The 17,372-nt window shown below is 41.9% G+C and overlaps 1 protein-coding gene across 4 annotated transcripts in view; it reads right to left on the bottom strand.

Annotated features, from left to right (window-relative positions):
• The window catches only part of man1b1b (mannosidase, alpha, class 1B, member 1b), a 58,930-nt gene that overhangs the window by 3,987 nt on the left and 37,571 nt on the right, over window positions 1-17,372 (bottom strand). For all 4 annotated transcript variants that reach the window (XM_078226639.1, XM_078226640.1, XM_078226642.1 and 1 more), the window contains exons 9-12: window positions 14,115-14,303; window positions 9,588-9,778; window positions 8,440-8,560; window positions 974-1,168 (exon numbers count right to left, since the gene is read on the bottom strand). In XM_078226639.1, coding sequence (XP_078082765.1) covers window positions 974-1,168; window positions 8,440-8,560; window positions 9,588-9,778; window positions 14,115-14,303 — 696 coding nt within the window. The remainder of the gene's footprint in view (window positions 1-973; window positions 1,169-8,439; window positions 8,561-9,587; window positions 9,779-14,114; window positions 14,304-17,372) is intronic.

Below are 17,372 nucleotides of genomic sequence, written 5' to 3'. Positions count from 1 at the left end.
TGCACACAGCTGGAACAGTTGGGTGTGGGGGAAACCATACAGATTTTGTATCTCTGCTGAAGTTTTACGTTTATTTGTTAGTGTCACAATAGGCTTACATTAACACTGCAGTGAAGTTACTGTTAACATCCCCTGGTTGTCACACTCAGGCATCTGTTTGGGCACACTGAGGGAGAATTTAGCATAGCTAATGCACCTAACCAGCACATTTTTCGGACTGTGGAAGGAAACCGGAGTACCCGGAGGAAACCTACGCAAACACATGTAGACTCCATACAGTGACCCAAGTGGGGAATCGAACCCGAGTACCTGGCGCTGTGAGGCAGTAGTGCTAACCACTGTGCCACTCTAACTGTATGTAGAATAAACTTGGTGATGGTAAAAGACAAGCTGCTATTTAATTCCTCCATCATATAATAGTGTTGATATTAATCAAACCGCATGCTACATTCTCAGCTTGGTACATCATTCTGGGCGAAGGCGGGATGTAATTCTCCAAAACTGCAGTCTGTATTATGCACATCTGATTACAACGGTTAATGAACGCAACAGTAAATAAATCTTAACACTGAATGAACTTTCATTCTACTTGTCAACCTAGGTGGGAACATTCGGCAAGTTAAAACAACGTTCAACAACCACAGTGTAGCAATGTTGAATGCATTCTCACTGCCTTACTTCTCAACTGGATGCCAAGCCAATTTAGTTTTACATTTAGGCATGCTTGTCTGAGGTTTATGTATAGCTCTGGTTTTAACATGCAGCATTTTAGACAACATTTGGTTGACATGACATTTAATTATAAATATGGATAACCCGTGCATTGCCAGCAAACTGACAACTGATTTGAATGGAGTCGTAGACAGTGCATGTACATCTTTTATATGATATACATTTCTGAGGAAGATCGAATGCCATCGTGTATCCCTGCAGGAGAAACCAAATTAAAATGAACAATTCCCTTTGCACCTACCTTAACTTCTACATCCTTGCTGCTGTGTGGACTCAGATTGAAGTGTACAATCTCTGGGCTTAATCCAGTTTCTATTTGTGCGTACATTTGATAGCAGGTTTCCATCAGCTCCTTTGCCAACTCCATGTGATCTGCATTAAGCCCATGGTGAGCTCCTAAAGCTAAGGTCCCAGGGAGGAAACACACCAAATGATCCTTTAAAAACAAGGAAGAAATAACTCGGATCAACAAAGTCTATACTGGCAATACTTAGTCCTGGATGCACCCACAACTAATGTTTTGCTTTTAATGGAAAACGAGGGGAGGGGAGGGGATTGTTGTGAGATTTGACTTGAAATAATAATCAGCTATACTCTAACACAAACATTTTAAATGTGATTCTGTGACAGGGTTAAAGTGCGCTTCAAGGGATATCGTTTCAGTACGAGTTGTCCTGGTGCTCTGATCACACAAACCACTTCTCCCATCTAATCTAATGATAGCACAGTGGTTAGCACTGCGGCCTCTCAGTGCCAGGGACTCGGGTTTGCTTCCCGGCTTGGGTCACTGTCCGTGCGGAGTGTGCACATTCTCCTTGTGTCTGCGTGGGTTTCCTCCGGGTGCTCCGGTTTCCTCCCAGAGTCCAAAGACGTGCTGGTTAGGTGAATTGGCCATGCTAAGTTCTCCCTCAGTGTACCCTAACAGGTGCCGGAGTGTGGCCACTGGGGGATTTTCACAGTAACTTCATTTCAGTGTGACTGCAAGCCTAATTGTGACTGTGACTAATAAATAAATAAAATAAACTTAATTAGTTTTTATATTTTTATTTAATGTGCATAAACACTAAAGTTGCAAAGGCATGAAATGTAACTTTTTACTAGAGTTTAGGACAGAGTTTGCAGGAAGGAACAAATGACCTTCATCAGCTGCTTTATTTTCATTTAAATTTTAATCAAATGACAATTGGCATGTCTACATTTGGCATGCTCCATTAAAACCACAAAGATAAATAATCTGAGCACAGATTGTGGAACCGGGTCTCAGTACAAATACAAGTGGTGCATGGAAGGAGGAACAAAAACAGCAAGATGTCTCTTGATAGGGAATTCTCTAGGGTCGAAGGGCAGAGACACAAGCAGATATTTATATACATAACTTAAAAGTACAGAAGTCATTTGCAGCACCAGTGTTAGGATAGGATAGGATAACTGTCCCATTGAATGAGTGTGATTTCTCCCCCAGCTACCAGGAATTTTGTCATGTGCCACAGCTGTGGCACACTTACTGAGTCACCTAAATTAAAGACATTTAAATGGTATTTCCCTCTACAATTGGATGAGATTTCTAATGCATAAGGACATTTGTTATACCAGTGCCTGTTTAATTTGTATTCTTATAGGCTAAGGTGTCTGCACTCTAGCCTTCTGGTTACTAAACCGGGCTCTTAGCCAGTATTGGAACCGCAGACCCAGTTTATCATTAGTCTTCAATTTTACCAAGGAGACAGTGGTTGGGGGGGGCGGGGAGGAGGTTGATTCAACAAGGCCCATTTAATTGTAATCAATGTTCAACACTGCACGTGAAAAAGAAATATGTCACATTTACCATTTATAAAAAGCTATCGTCCACCTGACATTGTGACCAAAACATAATAAAGACATAATGAGAACTCCAACACGATTCTTATTCCTACCTTTACAAATATTTGTCCAGGGATTAGGGTCTTCAGTTAGGTGGACAGATTGGAGAAACTGGGGTTCCGTAGAGCAGGGAAGGTTGACAAGAGATTTGATTGTTATGTTCAAAATCACAAGCAGCCTTGGGGAGGTGATGGCCTAGTGGTATTATCGCTAGACTATTAATTCAGGAAGCTCAGTTAATGTTCTAGGAACCCAGCTTCAAATCCCTCCATGGTGGAATTTGAATTTAATTATTTAAAAAAAAAATCTGGAATCAAGAATCTGCTGATGACCATGAAACCATTGTCGATTGTCGGAAAAACCCACCTGGTTCACTAATGTCCTTTAGGGAAGAAAATCTGCCATTCTTACCTGGTCTGGCCTACATGTGATTCCAGAGCCACAGCAATGTGGTTGACTCTCAACTGCCCTCGGGCAACTAGGGATGGGCAATAAATGTGGGCAACCAGCGACGCCCGTGTCCCACAAATGAATAAAAATGAAACACAGTAAATATGGAGAAATTGGTGGCAAGGTTATTGTCCAGATGGTAACTGGTTATGGGCTGGGGACAACTGGCTATGTGGCAGAGCATAACTGGTTATTTTTCCAATGACTATAAATCAATATTGACAGAGGAAAAATATGTTTTACTTAGCGAGTGGGTTAGGATCTAGAATGCATTGCCTAAGAACATGATGGAGGCAGATTCAATCATCCCTTTCAAAAGGGAGTTGGAGAAGTATCCAAAAGGTCTACTGAACAAGGGCTAGGGAGTGTACTAGCTGAGTTGCTGTAGCAGAAAGCAAGCACAAGCATGATGATCCGTCTGGCCCCTCTCTGTTCTATGAGCACCTTTCCCCTGTAAGAAGTCTCACAACACCAGGTTAAAGTCCAACATGTTTATTTGGTAGCACAAGCCACTAGCTTTCGGAGCGCTGCCCCTTCATCAGGTGAGTGGGAGCTCCATTCACCTTTCCCCTGCCAAGCATTAATTAATTGATTGGAACTAGCCTCCTCATAATCCTCCCTCCCTCCTCTTCCTCTGCTTTTTTCCTTCTCCATTCTGAACCTTCTCCCCACCCCGAAACTTGGCTCCATTTCAATTACCTTTCACACTGGGGCCCTGCATGATCCGAATGCGACATTTGATCTTGGTGATGCACAATGCCACAGAAACTACTAGAACAATCAAATCTTAGTTTCAGAAGCTGCCTGTGGTTCTTAATTCCATTAATGCCAATGTAGAAAATGTGTTAAACAAAACCCAAATGAAAAATGTGCAACTCATTATTGGAAAAATCATATCTTTAAAAACTATATTTTTTAAAGACATTGCATTATTTGGACAGGAAAGAAGGTCTCACGTTCACCTCAGATTGAGAGCAAGTCTGCCTTTTTCCAAGAAATCACCCAACCTGCATGGTACTTTAGGAAGATCTGTTTGCTTTGAACTTTCAATCACTTTAGTTGATGGGAAACAACTAAAAGGCAAAGGCTAGTGACTTACTGGAAATCATATGGTAGAAACAACCTTTAAGTTTGGAACCTGCTGGTTTGGAAGTCAATTTTGTTGGGATTGAGCTGAGAAAGGAAGGCCACCCTACCGGACTCTCCCTCTTTCTCTGCCCTGCCCAAAAAAGTAACGTTTATTTACTAGTCACAAGTAAGGCTTACATTAACACTGTAATGAAGTTACTGTGAAATTCCCCTATTCGCCACAGTGCGGCATCTGTTCGGGTACACAGAGAGAATTTAGCATGGCCAATGTACCTAACCAGCAAGTCTTTCAGACTGCGGGAGGAAATGGAGCATCTAGAGGAAACCCATGCAGACACGGGGAGAACATGCAAATTCCACACAGACAGTGACCTAAGCCAGGAATCAAACCCAGGTCCCTGGCGCTGTGAGGCAGCAGTGCTAACTACTGTGCCACCGTGCCGTCCACAAAAGTTTATTTATCTTTTAGTCACAACTAAGACTTACATTAACACTGCAATGAAGTTACTGTGAAATTCTGCTAGTTCCCAGTTCGACGCCTGTTCGGGTCAATGCACCTAACCAGCACATCTTTCAGAATGTGGGAGGAAACTGGAGCACCCGCAGGAAACCCATGCAGACACGGGGAGAACGTGCAAACTCCACACAGACAGCGACCCAAGTCGGGAATCGAACCCGGGTCCCTGGCGCTATGAAGCAGTAGTGCTAACCACTGTTGTGTGTGTGGTTCTCAATCTGCTGCCAGAGAATCCTCATCTGAGTGTAACTTGTCTGCATTTGGACCTGCAAAGCTGAGACAAGAAGAACTGATACGGCCCTCTTCTCTATGCTTAAGTCCCGTTGGTGAAAACTTCCGGACACCCACTGGGACCACTGCCCATCCTCACCCACGGGAACTCCAGATCAACAGTGTCAAGGCCCTTTGAACCTTATCCTTTATTTTATAATGCCTATCTTCTAAAGACCATCTCTGCAGAGAGTCCCTATCTGTTTGTTTGTGTGTGTGGATAGGGGAATTTTTAAAAACAGATAGTTATACTTTCAAAGTACAATTGTATGTTAACCAATGCTTGCAACTTACTAAAAACGTTTTGTTTTGCAATGAACCATCAAGTTGAAATTTATTTTTAAAAATCTGATTAAAGACTCAGCCATTTTGATGAGTAAATTGAATTTTTAAATTCATAACATAACCTGTAGAATAGAGGGGCTAAATAATCCACACATTCCTGGCAGCCCAGTTGTAACACTCATTTATAGCAGAGATTTTTCTAAAAAACTGACAATAGTAATTGCTCTGACAGTTGTAACTTACAAAGGCCTTTCTCACTTATTTTAATTATTAAGCGCTAACTGTCCAAAAATGTTCCTCACGCTTCACAAGCTTCATGACCAAACTAGCTCTCTGAAGGAATAATTACATTCTGTCATCATCCTGTTGCTCAGTTGTTAAACTGCAGGAATTACTGAAACTAACAGTCAGAGCGCGTTACAAAACATAAATGAATCTGTGATCTTTACATTATATATGTTAATTCTTTGTTAGAATCATCACAATGTATATGCTGGATAGTTCACTAACAAAAACCACACCTGCTCAATGGAGATTCAAATATTGCCACAAATCAGTAATTACATTTGGTTTTGTAAATACATCAACTAAGTGTATATCAAAAACCCGTGAATATGTTTCTATGTTTTTATAGATATAGCTCTTGGGGCTGTAAGCGGACACAAATTTCTATGATTCCTTAGATAAATATTTCTCAGAATAAAATCAAATAAATGAAACAGGACAAAGCAGCACCCAGGCACAAAGTGTGAACAGACAAGCAGGTCTTTTAAAATGCAGAAACAAGGCTGACAAAAGGACTCAGGAACTCACATTAGCATTTAATTAAATTGGCTCCAAGGATATCAGGAAGCCCTTATCAAACGCTTCAGAAGGTCTCTGAGACCTGGAAGACTTCCTGATATCCAATTAAACACCTATTGTATAAGAAACTCCGGAGATCTCAAACAATTATCACCTCCCTAGACTGGGCAATCACCAGACTTAACACATCAACTCCGCACCTAAAAACCCATTAAACAGGATGACCATATCAGAATACTGTAAACAAAACATTAACATTTGAATCATACAAAGTGTCAAAGTTCGAGTATAACTGTAGCCCATTGCGGCAGGCCCTCAGAGTACCTTCGGGACTGTTATTGTATGTGTGTCCTGATTGTACCTCCGTCGACGTAAAAGCAATAAAGCTGTGCCATTGTTGAACCTGACTGGGTCCGTAGTGGTCGTATTCGCCCACTCGCACTAACAGGGCTAAAAGGATCAAGGGATAAGTGGGGGGGAGAAGATGGAGGGGCGGGGGGGAGGTGGGGTGGAGTCAGGATATTGAATTTGATGATCAGTACATAATCAAAATGAATGGCGGAGTAGGCTCGAAGGTTCCGAATGGCCTACTCCTGCTTCTAGTTTCTATTCTATTCTACCTATATTTGAGAGTCTTCATTGCACAGAAAGAGGTCATTTGGCCCATAAAGTTCATGCCAGCTCTTGACAAGGCAATCAAGCCAGCCCTATACCCCGACTCTAACCCCAGAGTCCTGCAAATTTATTCCTTCAAGTGTCCATCTAAAGTCTTTTTGAAATCATTCTTCATTTCCTCTTCCACTGTCCTCATAGACAGCCAGTTCCAGGTTGTTGCCACTCGCTGTGTTAGAACATTCTTCCTCACATCCCCCCTGCATCTCTTGCCCAAAACCTTAAGGCTGGGCCCTTCCCTCTACCTTGTGCCATTGGTTAAAGGGAACAAGTTTTCCTTTGACTACCTTATCTAAATCTTTCATAGTCCTGCATAATCCAATCAAATCTCCCTCAGTCTCCTTAGTGACACGGGAACAATCCAAACTTATCTAACCTAAACTCGTAGCTAAAATCCCACATCCCTGGAACCATTTTGGTAAATCTCCTTTGCACCCTCACATCCTTCCTAAAGTGTAGTGACCAGACCTAAATCAGCTGTGCCTAAATAGAGTTTTATAAAGATTTAGCGTAAATTCTTCGCTCTTGTATTTAGCAAACCTCTATTTATGAAGCTCAAGGCTTGTCATAGTAACAAATAGCAGTTACGTGCAGAAAAAGCCACCGAAGAACGTTTAATCAGAGTTTGCTACAATACAAGAACAACTTCCCCTACTGAACGAGGGAAAATGTTTTCTGCTCCTAGTACTCCAAACTTTGCAAGCTTAATCAATATTTACTCGGTCATCCCAACTCAACAAATAGTGCAACCAAACTCACTTAGTGTTAGCAGAAAACAACTCACTCAAATAGCTTGCAGGAATAAGAAAGAGTCTTTTATTCTGTCACCAAGGTGACCCAAATCCAAAACACACAGGATTCTTTTTGAAACTAGCGTTTTAACGCACAGATCCCCAGAAAACAAAGAAAAGCACAACATGAGGGCAAATGGATTCATATTTTATTTCATGGGATGCAGCCATCACAGGCAAGGCCAGCTTTTGTTGCCTATCCATTATTGCCCTCAAGAAGCCATTGCTGAGTCAGAGTCAATCCTGTCTTGATTAATTAACTGGTGAAAGGCAGGTAATTAAATTGAACCAAGTGAGAAGCAGAAATCTGTCTGAAAGATACAGATTCCCTACAGTGCAGAAAGAGGCCGTTTGGCCCAGCCATTCTGCACCAACTCTGCGAAAGAGCTCCTCCCTCGTAACCCCACCCACCTAATCTACACATCTTTGGACATATCCAATCCATCTAACCCGCACATCTTTGGACTGTGGGAGGTAACCAGAGCACCCGGAAGAAACCCACGCAGACATGGGGAGAATGTGCAGACTCCACACAGACAGTCACCCAAGGCCGGATTCAAACTTGGGATTCTGGCGCTGTGAGGCTGCAGCACTAACCACTGTGCCACCTGTGCCGCATGTTTAGAAACAAATGGCATCACGAAGCACTCTACTCAAACAGATGGTCATTCTATATAAATCTGGCTCATATGTTTTATTGACCCATTCAAGACAGTATAATTGCAGCTACTTAGTCTTGGGAATAAACGGTTGTTGATATTCTTCCTCAGCACTGGAATAGTTATTGAATATATGGTGGAAAATGCCAGGTATAAAAATAATCTAAAAGTGATCTGGATGCAATTATTAAATCAGTCCCACAGTGAAGTCCCCCATTTCAAACAACTTTACAACACAGTAAAGGGCAAATAACTACTCAGTTTCATTAACTATTGATTCATCCAGTAATGGACATCATACTCCACTTACCATCTTTGGACTGAACTGATTGTGGGACAATTCACCTACAAAGGTCAGTTTCTTTGGTTCTGACTTCCGAATCAAGTTCTTTTTGACCCCTTCTATGGCATCCAGGTAATCATCTAATAAACTGACAATTAAACACAATAATGCAAATCAGCATAAACCTGTAACATGTACCATCCTGATATTAAAAGGAAAATGGATTAAAGTATACCCCGACAGTGACAGCTATTGGTATAACATTCAGCACTATAATGAAAAGCTGTTTCACCAGAAATGATCTTCCTAGTTCAGTAGCTGTTTAGATGGTACCGCTGACCAAGACTTTCAGTGTCTGCCCAGCATGGTCACAGATTTTAAAATGGTAAAAACATTTAGAATGAAGCTGGGAACGTAGTGAGAAATTGCCATCAAAATAAATTGTATCATTGCATACCTAGTAATAATTTTTGCAAAAAGAAAAATCACCGAATGTTAATCAGCTACTTAAAACAACAAAATTGTTGTTCTAAAATTACACAAAATTAACAAGGGAATCATTGAAACTCTTAAAGGCCAGTTACACTGCACTATTTATGAAGTTATTTTAACTTTCAATCAGTGCAAACTGCAAACTATAACACGAGTGAAGTTAGTCCGGTCAAATTCTTGCAGGACAGATGACAGCATGAATTTATTTATTTGCGTCACAAGTAGGCTTACATTAACACTGCAATGAAGCCACTGTGAAAATCCCCGAGTCGCCACACTCCGGCGCCTGTGTGGGTACACTGAGGGAGAATTCAGCATGGCCAATGTACCTAACCAACACGCCTTTCGGACTGTGGGAGGAAACCAGAGCTCCCGGAGGAAACCCACCCAGACACGATGAGACCGTGCAGATTCCGCACAGTCACCCGAGCCAGGAATTGAACTCGGGTCCCTGGCACTGTGAGGCAGCAGCGCTAACCACTGTTGAACAGCAAGGTCAAACTGCTTCTGCTTGGTACCAGCTACAGGCCCACCTGGTACAAAAAAATTAAATTGCCACTTCTACAGATATATTTTTAATCATTTATTGCTGGGTTTTCAATAAATAAAAGAAAATGAAGGAATTGAAAAATGACTGATAAAAACCACTCTGGTTGGATTAATTTGAATCACGTATCACTTACTCTGTTTCTTTCCTTCCTCCCTGGATCCACTGTTTAAGCAGATACTCATAGTAGCTGTCAGCCCTGGCACCAAGTGTATAAACACCAAGATGACTAAACTGTCCAGTGTTAGTGTTTATGAACATTGGAACTAATCCATCCTTTTTCCCTCCAAGTTTGTGAATATGTTTCATCACTTCATTTACTGCTGCCTGTTTGGAAGAAAGAAAAGTCACAGATTATTCATTTGAGAGTTAACACAAAGATTTACATTGATATGGTTTCTTTCCTGGCCAGAGAATTTCTTAAAATGCCATTAAGTGCTTTTGAAGTGTAGTCACTGATATAATATAGGGAATATAACAGCCAATGGATTTAGTGAACACCCACAAACAGCAATGTGATTAGGACCAGATAATTCTACAACCAGAGAGAATCCAACTATCTCCCCTTATCATTCAAAGGAATTCCCATCACTGAATCCCCCTGTTATCAACATACCTCTATAACCTTCCACATTTCTTCTTTCCAGATGGCATTCCAATTCCCTTTTGAATACCTCGATCGAACCTGCCTCCACTGCCCTCTCAGGAAGTTCGTTCCAGATTCCAACTACCTTCTGGGTGAGGAAAACTTTTCCTCACATCACTTCTCCCCCTTTTGCCAATTATTTTGGATCAGTGCCTTCTAGTTCCCGATGCTCTTGAGTGAGAACATTTTCTCACTATTTACTGTGTCCACGCCCCTCGGGAATAACTCTATCAAAGTCTCCTCTCAGCCTTCTTTTCTCCAAGGAAACTGTCCAATCTATCTAATGAACTATGTGACTGCATTACAAACCATTACAACAGTTTGAAACATGGGTGTAGGCAGTATAATTGGAAACTCCACGATACTGCCTTTGGTCCTTGTTGCCTGCAGTATTTTTCTCCTCAGTCTCCCTTTGGGTACCAGCCCCGAAAGGGCATTGGTGATCATGCAGTTCCATGTTAACCTTGCTCTAGAGGTGTGTTTCCTCTTCAATAGTGATACATTGATCCAGTTTGTGAGGCTCTTTAAAAAGCTCATTCTTTGTCTACGTCGACCCCTTTTACCATCGATCTTTCTCAACAGTATCAGACTTAATTTGCCCAAGAAATTCCAACTCTTTCTTCCCAATCTTGGTCAGCAGAGTTCTTTTGGTCTCAGATTTTACTAGCACCTCTTCACTGGCGGCATGTCTTCTCCAAGATTCATTATTCGCCTCAATTTCTCTCTGCATTGCTCCACTAATCGTCCAACATTTGCTTCTGTTTGTAATAATTAGTGCAATGCGGCATTGCAGGATTCCCAGCTTTGTTTTCATGGCTAATTTTGAGTTGATCATAATCTTTTTCATTTTTAAAATGATTCTTTGGCCATTTCAATCCTTCGTCTTATTCCTTATTTGGCACGGGGGCGGCACAGTGGTTAGCATTGCTGCCTACAGTGCCAAGGACCCAGGTTTGATTCCCGGCTTGGGTGACTGTGCAGAGTCTGCACATTCTCCCCGTGTCTGCGTGGGTTTTCTTCGGATGCTCCTGTTTCCTCCCACAGTCCGAAAGACGTGCTGATTAGGTGCAATGGCCATGCTAAATTCTCCCTCAGTGTATCCGAACAGGCGCCAGAGTGTGGCGACTAGGGGATCTTCACAGTAACTTCATTGCAGTGTTAACATAAGCCGACTTGTGGCACTAATAAATTAACTTAAAGTTAAAACTAGTCACCCTTTCTCTCCAATGTTAACACGTCGCAGATAACAAATTGCGCTACCTGTTTGACCTTTTCATTTTTCACTGTGATCGCACATTGCAGTATGATTTTCTTTTTGGACACTCCTGGAGGTTTTATTTTCTTACAATTTACACTCAGCTCTTGCTTCTCACTATATCTAAAATCTTACACAGTTTCTCTTCAGTCAGCAATCAGAACAATGTCATTGGCCTTTCTTACATTATTACGGTTGTAAGCTTCAACTAATAATCCTGGAAGGTCTTCAATCTAAGAATAGTTTTACCTCACAAATTGGGTAAATCTGGGCAGAAAACACATCGTGACCTCTTTTCATCTTCACACTTTGACTTAATCACTCAAATTTACAGCTGCAGTTTTTTCCCAATAAGGATTTCTCATCACCTTATCTTATCTCATCACCTTACTATAATTATTAAAACAGATGAATATCTCTCTTTCCGTCACTGTGGCTCTTTCTGATCACATGCGCATCATAAAGATGGCATTTCTCATTCCTTTATCTTCCACAAACCACAGTGAAGAGTTTAAATTTCTGGCTTTGTGGTGTTCCTGGCTCTATTCACCAGTACTCTCAGAAAAGTAATCTGACTCACCGGACTGACGCTGCTCTGGGCTTTTTAGGGAGCACAACAAATATTGACTCAGTGAAGTTTGCTGGGAATTCTCCTGTGCTGTCAACTTCATAAAGATGAGATGAATCATCTTTGTCTATTCCAAGTCTTCTAAACTTTTTATTTGTTTGGTGACTGTTTCATCTGGGCCTTTAGTTTTTATTGTTGTTCATCTTATTTATTGCTCTTCTTACTTCAGTTTTCATGATCTTTGGACCATCCATGCTTTTCTTCTTGTTTGGTGCTCTCTAACTAGACTTGTACATATTCAGTCCATCTTGCAAGCACTTGGTCTCTTTCTCCTACCTAATCACTTTAAGCATAGATATTGATTGTATCCGCGGAGAGAGAAACACAGTTAACGTTTCGAGTCCGTTCTACAGATAACAGTGTTTCTCTCTCCACAGATGGGCGGCACGGTAGCACAGTGGTTAGCACTGCTGCTTCACAGCTCCAGGGTCCCGGGTTTGATTCCCAGCTCGGGTCACTGTCTGTGTGGAGTTTGCACATTCTCCTCGTGTCTGCGTGGGTTTCCTCCGGGTGCTCCGGTTTCCTCCCACAGTCCAAAGATGTGCGGGTTAGGTTGATTGGCCATGCTTAAATTGCCCCTTAGTGTCCTGAGATGCGTGGGTTAGAGGGATTAGTGGGTAAAATATGTAGGGATATGGGGGTAGGGCTTGGGTGGGATTGTGGTCGGTGCAGACTCGATGGGCCGAATGGCCTCTTTCTGTACTGTAGGGCTTCTATGAGATGCTGCCAGACCTACTGAGTTTCTGTTTTTATTTCAGATTTCCAGCATCCGCAGTATTTTGCTTTTAGATATGGACTATGATTTATGGTCGGTGCAGGCTTGGAGGGCCGAAGGGCCTGTTCCTGTGCTGTAATTTTCTTTGTTCTTATTTGTTGGCTTTAATTAACATGAAGTTTGAACCAATTGTGATTCACTTCAGACATGTGTGAAGGGTGAAATGGAATGGTAATGGACTGGTACAGCAGAGACCAGCTGCTCCTTTGGTTCTTTTTGCCAGCAGTGTCCTCCAGCCACCACTATCTCATCCTAGATCCCCCCAACATCCAACTGGCTTTGACTTCCCAAGGCAAGAATTGGCCCTTTATAACCATTTCCGGACTGACAATGGCCTCTGCAGCTACCCAGCATCACTGGGGTCTCCAAGGCCTTCCAGGTTGCAGCTGTGGTGCATTGCCTCACATGGTCAAGGAGTGTCTGTACAGCAGGATTAAAGAACTCAATCTTGCCACTGACAGGGCTATTGTTTGACTCTGTAACTATGCACTGCTAAATAAATCAATAAATAATGGACTGGTACAGCTGAGACATCAGTTCTTTTTTTGCTCCACAGATTTTGATTTAAAGCAGTGAACCAGAGCTAGAGAACAATTTACCGTTCACTGAAAATAACCCATCAAAATATGCCTAACCCTACCTTTCCGTGAGTGCATGTGGAAGTTACAGTGACACGTGTTCGAATAGTCTGGAATGTTATTGAAGTATAGAGGGCACTAAACTTTGTTCACATTGAAATAAACAAGTAGTATTTTTTTTAAAATGCAACAATTATAGCCCAGAACAAAAAACATAGGCACGAAACAAGGAAGTTTTAAAAACCTGCAGGATAGTTAGCACTGCTGCCTCACAGTGCCAGGGACCCAGGTTCAATTCCGGCCTTGGGCAACCGTCTGTGTGGAGTTTGCACATTCTCCCCGTGTCTTCTCTGGGTGATCCGGTTTCCTCCACAGCCCAAAGATGTGTGGGTTAGGTTGATTCATGCTAATTTCCCCCTTAGTGTCAGGGGAACGAGCAGGGTAAATACATGGGATTAGTATTGGTGCTTGCTCAATGGGCTGAATGGCCTCCTTCTGCACTGTGGAGATTCTATGATTCTATAGTAGCTTTTCTACTCTTTTATCCGATTAACTAATCGGAACAAGGTTGCCATTAAGGTGTATGGAGCACTGTTCACAACATATAAACCCACTAGAAGTCTCAGCATTGACAGAAAATTAGAGACCAAAAATTATGAAGTAGGCCAGCCTTATGCTAAATTGTAGATCTCCTCAGTTGATCATTCACAAATAGTGTTTAAACTTCTAAGGATTAAATTTAAGTCATGCTAAACCAGCAGAGATTCACAATCTACCATACCTGATACTTCTCTTCTTTAGTCAAGCGGCTGAGTTCTCGAAACTCCAGCTGAATGCTGGTCACTTCTGCGACGGTGCTGTCAGAGGTCCAACGTGGAGGATGTGCAGTTCCACGACCAATATTTACATCGGAATATGGTATTTTGGACGGAGTGTTGAAAGCTGGCATAAGACGACCCCCCAACTCACTCTAGAGTAGCAGGAAATAAAAACATTTGATTCAAAAACAACTTCTTTATATTACTAGCAAGCAAAACCACAAAAATAGAGGAGTGCAGAGTTTACAGAGGATCAAACAAATCTTGGATTGGATTTTATATGAAGTAAAATATCAATGAGCTCAATGTAACCGGGTGATTGACTTGGTCAGATTCTGGATAGGGACAAAGGACAAAGTAAAATAGACAGAGCAATTAAGGTCATAAGAATAGAGGAATTTATCCTCTGGTGTAAATACCTTCTCCCTTCCTTTTTTTTTAAACGCACAATGTCAAAAGGGAATTAAAGAGTATAAACTTGCAGGGCTAATGAGAAAGATCATGGGGAGAATTAATTAGATAGCTTTTTCAAAGTGTCAACGCAAGCATATTGGCCAAATAACCACCTTCTAAAAAACACACTAGGCAGACATAGCAGGAATATTTTACTGGCACTTCTGCCCGAGGTTCGTATGATCCTGCCCGATGCCAATGGAGAATGCCGTTCTCCGAGCCTCGTTCGCCCCGGTTCTGAGGCCGGTAAAATTCCGGCCAGCGAGTAACAAAACCAAATCTAACCAAAACCCAATCAATGTACATAAAATATGGCAGTAAGCTGCACAAAGGAGGAACAAACATAAAAATGCTGTTGATAAATTTCTGGGTGTTAACACTCCTTTCCTTTATCATCACACTGAACTTTTTCGAGAAGTTTGAGTCAAATTTGGTTGCAGCTACGCCACTATACTGTAATTCTTTTAATTACGATTTGTTTCTTTAATGTTGAAACAAATATGCTTCTATCTCAATCTAACAAGGTCGTGAGCAGCGAAGCATTTGTGTGAATGACGGCAAATAGCAAAGAAAATCAGAAGGCAGATACAACGGAAAACAGGAAATCACATCTGACTGAAAATATTCAAAAGTGAACTTGCTCCAACTTCACTGGCAGCTAGATGGCAGCAGAGGCAACGTTGGAGCAATTTCAGCAGAAAAGCTTTACATCTGGATCTCAAGGACTGGTGATGGGAGCAGACTCAACCGCAAATAGTGTACTGTGGCAATAAAAAAACAGAGATGGGATTTTCACCTACTTTTGAGGTAACTTGGATGAATTCACCGAGGTGAATAATGATCCTACGACACATAATTGCCACAGAAACTGTAGGATAGTGCTTCATGACAAATACCCTAATTATGAATTACAAAACTAAATTGACGAAAATTGAACTGAGCCTCCGATAGGGTTAGGGTTTATGTGAGATGGTTGGTTGCAATAGCAACAAAGATGGGCCTCTGATGAATTAACTCAAGTGGACCGTTGGAACTACAACGATTCCTGGTGAAATTTGCTAAAACAAGTATTGTTGAAACTAAAGGATATTGGCTGAGTGTGATAATTGTAATTCAGCTCAAAGAAAACCATTGCTTCCAAATCAAGTTGCTTCTCAGCTACAGAAGAAATACAAGATAGGGAAATCAGTGACCATTTCAACTTAGGGTGGCATGGTGGTTAGCACTCACAATGCCAGGCACCTGGGTTCAATTTTGGCCTTGGGTCACTGTCTGTGTGGAGTTTGCACATTCTTCTCGTGTCCTCCGGGTGCTCCGGTTTCCTCCCACAGTCCAAAGAAGTGCGGGTTAGGTTAATTGGCCATGTTAAATTGACCCTACTGTCAAGGAATTAGCAGTGTGAATATGTGGGGTAGCCTGGGTGGGATTGTGGTCGGTGCAGACTCGATGGGCTGAATGGCCTTCCATTGCACTATAGGGATTCTACGATTCTATGATTCTTAAAAGATAATGTTACAGTGTAATGTTCAGGATGTTTTCTCTCTTTTTCCTCTCCTCAGAAAGGCATACATTTTTGCTGGAATATTAATTCCACAGTCTCTTAACAACCTTGTCCAAATGGCTAATACTCATGTGTGAACCTAGAGACAGAGTCAAAGAATAATCTCACTGTGGAGGCTGCTCCTGCAAAGCTCAACACTACATCTGATGGAACCATAAAAGCTTAAAGCCTAGATGGAGGCTACTTGGCCCATATTCCCTTTGTGGGCTCTTTGTGGCAGCTCCCTAAACTAATTCCACTTCACAAGCTCTTTGCTTCAAATATTTGGCCAACTTTCCCAATGGTAGAACATTCCGTGCAAAGATATTTTTCCAAATTCTCCCTGATCCTCCCAGTTACTAATTTATGTTGATTATTCCCTCAATACTGACTCCTAACCAGGGAAAATAACCCTTCCCCAACAATTCCTTCATAATATAAAGACATTCTCAATTTTTTGGCTCCGATAGAAATAGACCCAGTTGCCAGAATATTACCACCTTGCCCGCCCGAGGCTCGTAAGATCCTGCCTGAGGCCAACAGAGAATGCCACTCTGCGAGCCTTTGGGGCGGACGAGGCAGTAAAATTCCGGCCAGTATTTCAAGACCCCAAGAGTTCTCATCCTGACATCAACACAAAAGTGTACTTTTCAGCAGATGTTGGTCGGCAACGAACCCTGGCGAATTCTACCCAACCTCATCCAACTCACCAAAACGCAACACTTCAACAGTGACTTTCAAGAAGATTAACTAACACAGTAAAAAATGAAAGTCAACGCTGGGCCCTTCAGTCCAAATGGTTCAGTACAACACAAGTTGCCAAGGAATCAGAAAAACTCACAGGTCCCACTTTATTGTCTTACTGTCAAGAATCAAAGACATTTTCACGATTTTCAAAACACATGGCTGTTATTCTGTAAATAATCACAGAATTGTCGCAGAAGGGCGGGGGGTCATTTGGCCCATTATGTCAGTGCTGGATCTCCAAGTGGCTCAAATGGCAACATTCTCTTGCTTTCTTCCTGTCACCCTGCACACAGTTCTTTTCTAAATAAGAGTAATGTTAAGAATGAAGATGCTGCACGCTGTGCTAATATACCACACACACAACCTTTGCTTAAAGGCAGGGCAAACACCCGGTTTGCTAAGCAATGCGGCACAGGCCTGTGTAAATTACGTGCCCACCTGTTGGCCAACATTGGAAGTCAATCCTAAGGTAAACGTCAGG

The sequence above is a fragment of the Mustelus asterias genome, chromosome 13 (assembly GCF_964213995.1).
Source record: "Mustelus asterias chromosome 13, sMusAst1.hap1.1, whole genome shotgun sequence".
In the NCBI taxonomy this organism is placed as follows: Eukaryota; Metazoa; Chordata; class Chondrichthyes; order Carcharhiniformes; family Triakidae; genus Mustelus; species Mustelus asterias.
This window is presented reverse-complemented; position numbering and strand designations above follow the sequence as displayed.